General features: G+C 49.5%; 1 protein-coding gene across 1 annotated transcript; it reads right to left on the bottom strand.

Annotated features, from left to right (window-relative positions):
• Positions 1 to 1,766: 1,766 nt before the first annotated feature.
• On the bottom strand, positions 1,767 to 3,662 carry LOC121046075. Its single transcript, XM_040499776.2, has one exon. The coding sequence runs from the start codon at positions 3,660 to 3,662 to the stop codon at positions 1,767 to 1,769; it is 1,896 nt and encodes a 631-aa protein (XP_040355710.2).
• Between the last annotated feature and the right edge of the window lie 2,192 nt (positions 3,663 to 5,854).

Here is a 5,854-nt window from a genome sequence, read left to right as displayed (position 1 = left end):
TCGGGGTCCAGTGATAGCAGGATGGGAGGTTGTCCAAGTCGACTTTTCAACTCCGTGAAGGCCTCCTCTTCTCTTGGGCTCCACTCAATATCATTGCGGGCTCCCTTTTTCGTTAGATCCACTAACGGCGCTGCGATATCTGCGTAGTTTGGTACGAACTGTCTATAGAATCCCGTAAGCCCGAGGAATGACCGAACTTGGCGCTTCGTTTTGGGTCTTGGTGCGTCTTGAATCCTTTCCAGGATCTTTGGGTCAGGAGCGATATTCCCCAGTACAATTTTATGTCCTAAGAAGTTGATTTCGCTGAACCCTATTTGGCATTTATTTGGTTTGATCGTAATGTTGGCTTCGCAAAGACGCTCAAAAATCGTCCTGAGTGTTTCCACATGCTTCTCCCACGAGCTCGTCGCGATCAAGATATCATCTATGTAGTGATATGCATCTTGAATACCGTCTAGAACCTTTCGCATTAACTTGGTAAAAGTAGCAGAGGCGGTCTTGAGGCCAAAGGGCATATATCTGAACTGGTAGTGCCCGCTTGTTGACGAAAACGCCGTCTTCTCTTTTGCGTCTGCTTCCATGGGAATTTGCCAGTAGCCCTTAGCTACATCTAATTTCGAGAAAAACCTCCTGTGTCCCGCTTTAGCAAATGTCACATCAATTCTGGGTATTGGCTCTACATTTGTCATTGTCGCGTCATTCAATCGTCTGTAGTCGACACAAAATCTGTTTGATCCATCCTTTTTCTTCACAATCACGACCGGAGCGTTGTACGACGATGTACACTTCTCAATTACCCCCAGCTCGAGCATCTTGCTGATTTCATCCTCGACCACATCTTGTACTGCCAGAGGTATTGAGTACTGCCTCACGTATATCGGCCGCGTTGTTGTGAGATGAAGATCACACGTCATAAGATTTGTCCTCCCGGGGACATCAGAAAATATGTTTTCGAATTTTCTTAGTAATTCTTGCACTTGGGCTATCTTCTCGCTCTCTAGGTTCTTATTAATGACCACATCCTCACACCCTTGCTGTCTGGTCCAGATTGGCATCGGGATGTCGCATTCTTCGGCATCAGACTCGTTTTCGTCAGTTTCTTGTTTATTCACCACCGCATTGCAAAGTGGTTGATGTTGTGAGGTTTCTTTCCTTTCTTCATATTTCTTGAGCATGTTGATATGGAATAGCTTCTTCTTGCCTCCCACCTCTAGCTCGTAGTCCACTTCATTCCTTCTTGCTGTTACAGGAAAAGGTCCTTTCCACTGCATGATCATTTTGTTATGATCGGTGGGGAGAAGAATGAGTGCTTGATCTCCCTGTTGCATCCTTCGGTTAGAGCTCCTTCTGTCGTAGTAGCCTTTGTATTTCGCCCTCGCTTCTTCCAGGCAAGTGTGCGCTAACTTGCACGTGTCCTCCAGCTTTTCTCTTAGCTCCAGCAAGTATCCGTACGAAGTCTTCAGATCTTGTTTGAGAGCTTCGTTTGACCACATCTCTCTCAGAATAGCCAAAGGTCCTCGCACTCTTCTCCCGTAGAGTAACTCGAAAGGCGAAAACCTGAGGCTCGACTGTGGAACCTCTCTGTAGGCAAACAGTAGAGCTGGAAGGTATCGGTCCCAGTCCTTGGGCCTCTCCTGGCACATCCTTCTTAGCATTTGCTTGATTGTGCCGTTGAATCTCTCCACCAAGCCGTTGCTCATGGGATGGTACGGGGTGGTCAGGAGGTGCTTCATTGATAGAAGTCGACTCACCTCCCTCATTAGTTCTCAGGTAAAGCTGGTCCCGCGGTCGCTAAGGATCTCTTGTGGCACACCGTACCTCGTGAACATCTCCACCAGTGCTTCGGCCACCTGCTGGGATCCAATGCTCTTCAACGCTACCGCATCCGGGTATCTCGTAGCCATATCCACCATTGTCAGTATGTACCTGTTTCCCGAGGTCGCGATTGGTACAATGGGGCCAATTATGTCTATCGCGACTTTCTGAAAGGGCGTCTCGATAGTCGGCATGCTTCCTAAGGGTGCCTTGCCCTGCTTGCCCTTGGGTACTGTGCGTTGACACACATCGCACGACCGAACGTATCTCTTGACCTCGCTCTGCATACAAGGCCAAAAAAATTCTTCCGACACCAGGTTGAGCGTGTTCTTCATGCCCTGGTGTCCTGACATTATGCTGTCATGTGCTAGAGCCACGGCGGCGCTCCTGAACCTTCTCGGGAGTACAAGTTGCTCTATCCTTCTGCCGGATGAATATTCAACGGCCCTATGTAGCAAACCATTCTTGAGAAAAAACTGGAACTTCGTCCTGCCCTTGTGTTTTCTGGTAGTTTCCCCTATCTTACCAAAACACTTCATGAGAGTTTTATCCCCCTTTTGCTCCATGGCGAGCTCCTCGGTTGTCGCATCGACCACTGCCGCCTGCGATACCTTCAAAGGTCGGTCTGGTCTTTCCATTTGACCATCTGCTCCCTTCGCCCTCGCGGACGCAACTTCTGCTGGTTTGTCTTTCCGGAGCTCGTCAGTACATTTAGACAATCTCGGTGTCATGCGACTATTGAAGCTGACTTCAACGGCGTTCGGAAGTGCTTCCGGCTTCGACGTTGGCTTGGCCAAAACTTGACCTTGACCCTCTTCGTTTTTAATTTCCCAGTCTGGGTTTGGATCATTGGCCTCCCGCATTTGGGGTATATTCCCGAGTACCAGATCATAGAGAGGATTACTTACACATTTTGCCGTCACCTTCCCTGTATAGTAGGGTGTTCGTACAACTATATCCGCCTCGGGCAGATATCGAACGGTGCGGTCTAGCAGAAACACCGGACTTGACTTTCCTGTTAGGCTCTCTCGGGGAACCAACTCCTTACGGACAACGACGGTGTTACACCCCGTATCCCTTAATACCGTTATCTTGCGCTCCCCGAGACGGCCTTCCACGACCGGCATGTACTCTACTAAGAACTTTGGAGGTGTTCCCATGGCCGCGTTTACTACCGGGATTTTGTCACCATTATCCAGTGTTACGTAGGAGTCGTCAGGCGCGTCGACGGCCCCTGTTGACGCAGTCCATAGGCACGAGGCTCGCTGCTTCTCGTTCTGCCTTCCCTTGCAGTTTTCCGCCCTATGACCAGCGCGGCCACAATTCCAACACACCACTGTTTTCTTGCCTTGCGCGTTGCTTCTGCAATTTTCGGCCTTATGTCCAGCCTTCCCACAGATGAAGCAGCGGATAGCTCTTCGCGTCTCTCCCCTTGCGTGAGTGTCTCCGTTTCCAGCACCTTGCCTGGTTGTCATCTCGTCTGACTTTTGCCTAATTGAGCTGGATGGTATCTGGGCTTCTAGGAACAGGTCTGCCTTTGCTGCTACGTCTTCTAAAGTCTGAGAATCACGCTCTCTAAGAAAGACGGCCAGTTTGCTGGAGCAGGTCAACATGAACTGTTCCACCAGGACCTGGTCTCGTAATGCCTCGAAAGTCTTCTCAACTCCAGCTATCTCGAGCCATCGGTCAAAAAATCCGGCCAATCGGGCAGCGAATTGTCTGCGCGTTTCGCCCTTCTCGGGTTCGGCGTTGCGAAACCGCTCGCGGTACCCCTCCTTAGTATACCTAAATCTTTGGAAGAGCGCTAGCTTGACCTTTCCGTAATCCAACGCATCCGCCGGTGCCATCCGGCCAACCACAGACAGTGCCTCCCCGGTCAAGCATAAGCTTAGTGTGGTGGCCCATTTCTCCAAAGGCCAGCTCAACCCTGTTGCTGTACGCTCGAAGCGCAGTAGATACGAGTCTAGATCATCCCTCCGTTCGTCGAACTGCGGGATTAACTTGTGGGGACTCCCTCGAATTACTAGGCCTGGCGCTTCCCCGCGCTCGTCTCCCACAGTTCCTGCACTTTCATGACTAATCTCACGTGCAGCGATTTTCAGCTGCAGAATCTCCCTTTCCTTTTCTAATTTAGCGCACTCTGCAGCTAACGCTCTTTCGGCTGCTTCCCGGTCTTCCCTTACGTTATCACGTTCCTCAGCTCTCTCGGCTCTCACGCGCGCTTTCTCTTCATCCGCCCGAACTCTTTCTTCAGCTACCCATTTCTTTAGCTCGTCCCCAGCATACCCCAATTCCTTACCCAACGCGATTATTCGTTCTAGCTCCATATTAACACAACGGACTGAGCTTCCCCTCAACTCTCTCACTTCCCGGAAAAACGCAACTAGGATTTAATGGGCCTAGACGAATCCTGGCAGGCTCGCCAATTTGTCAGGTTCGTTCGGGAAGGTGAGGGAGAATCATGGAAGCCAGCGCCAGCGGGAGAACTCAAACGTACTTTACTGTAAGAAGAAGAAAAAAAAAAAAAGGAAAAAAGAGAAAAAAAAAAGAAAACTGGAATACGATCAGCGTCGGATAAATGAAAAAAATATTGCATTCAAAAGTTAAGATATATACTGTCAACACAAATAGTCATCACCCTGTATAGTCACCATGGGCTGTGGCGGGTGGATCGTCGTTGGGCGGATCGTCGGAGAATGATGTCCGGCCCGCTGGTGCCCTTCGGACCAGCTGACGATGCCGAGCGCGGTGATCCAAGCTTGGCGGAGTCGTTTGCGAGGATGGAACGTAGCCGACCGGTTCAAGCCTGACGGAGTCGATTTCGAGGACGGGACATAGCCGACCCGAGCTCCGCAACCCCAGAAGACAGCCGTCAAATCTCGCGCCTCGTCGGATTGCTTCGAACCCCTCTCGCGCCTCTTTATTCTTCTTCTTTTTTCATGCTGCCACAAATCTCTCCTTCGTTCCTTTTCTTTTTCCTTGTCTTATAAATCATGACACCCTGGCACTACGTCGGGCTCAACGCAAGCGTGCGAATCGCCTTTTAGTCCTTTGAGTACCACAGAACGACATCCGTGTGTTCCTTTTGAGATTGTTGCCTTATAAGGCACGAAAGTTCAGCGATACTTCGGAAGATAAGATCAACAAGAGGGCCGGTGTCCGGGTTTCCGAAGAGCAGAAGAGCAAGCAAAGCAGACGACGTCTGCTAGAATAATTATTTTGAGAAATGCTATATTTGAGCAAATGCACCCAAGCATTACAGTGTACATTTTCTTTTCTTTATACTAGTTGAAATAAAAACAGTGTGTAAGTAAAACACCGGAAAGTATTGAAGAACGATTCTGTTTTGAAGCTAAAACCAAAACCAAATTTAGCGGCTGTGACACAGAGGCAGTGATGCCGCCATCTATACGATACGGCGTAAAGCAGATGCGATTCTTCCACTTTTTTTTTTTTCCGGGGTCGTCGTCTGCTCGTATATATAAGTTCTTATTATCTTTTAATCTTTGATCCACGTAAGTTCATTCTCTCAAACTTTCTCAATCTGGCTTAAATTACTTGCGTCACATTCTGGCCAACTTTAAGCTTTCTGGGAAGCCTAGGGCCCTAAACTCGTCAAACACAAAGTTGGAGCCGAAAGTTCGTAAAGCGCGCCGATTGGATGTCGACGAAAAAAGCGCAAAGTCATCTTCGTGCTAAGCCCATCGGTTCGCTCCATCAACTTCGGCCCCAACTTTGTGTTTGACTAATTCAGAGGCCTTGGTTTATTGATGTGGGCTAAAAAGCCGGGTTTACCTTTCCCGATCGGACCCTGTACTTATCATCCCAGTATGTTCTCCCAAAGCGTAGGAATTGCAACGCGCTCAGTCAAACTCAAACGCAAATCTGTCAGCACGCCAACGCCACTACCCTCTTGGCCACTGACTCGACAGGGCAGTCAAAGCTTCGCGCTCGGCGAATCGATCGATTCGATGCTTATAATCGCCGGATCCCAGTCTCGTTGCGTGAGCGCGCGCAGAGACCTCGATCGCGTGGTGGA

This window comes from Ixodes scapularis, unplaced genomic scaffold (genome assembly GCF_016920785.2).
Source record: "Ixodes scapularis isolate PalLabHiFi unplaced genomic scaffold, ASM1692078v2 PGA_scaffold6__148_contigs__length_123643588, whole genome shotgun sequence".
In the NCBI taxonomy this organism is placed as follows: Eukaryota; Metazoa; Arthropoda; class Arachnida; order Ixodida; family Ixodidae; genus Ixodes; species Ixodes scapularis.
The sequence above is the reverse complement of the archived record's forward strand: the minus strand, read 5'-3'. Positions and strand labels throughout refer to the sequence as shown.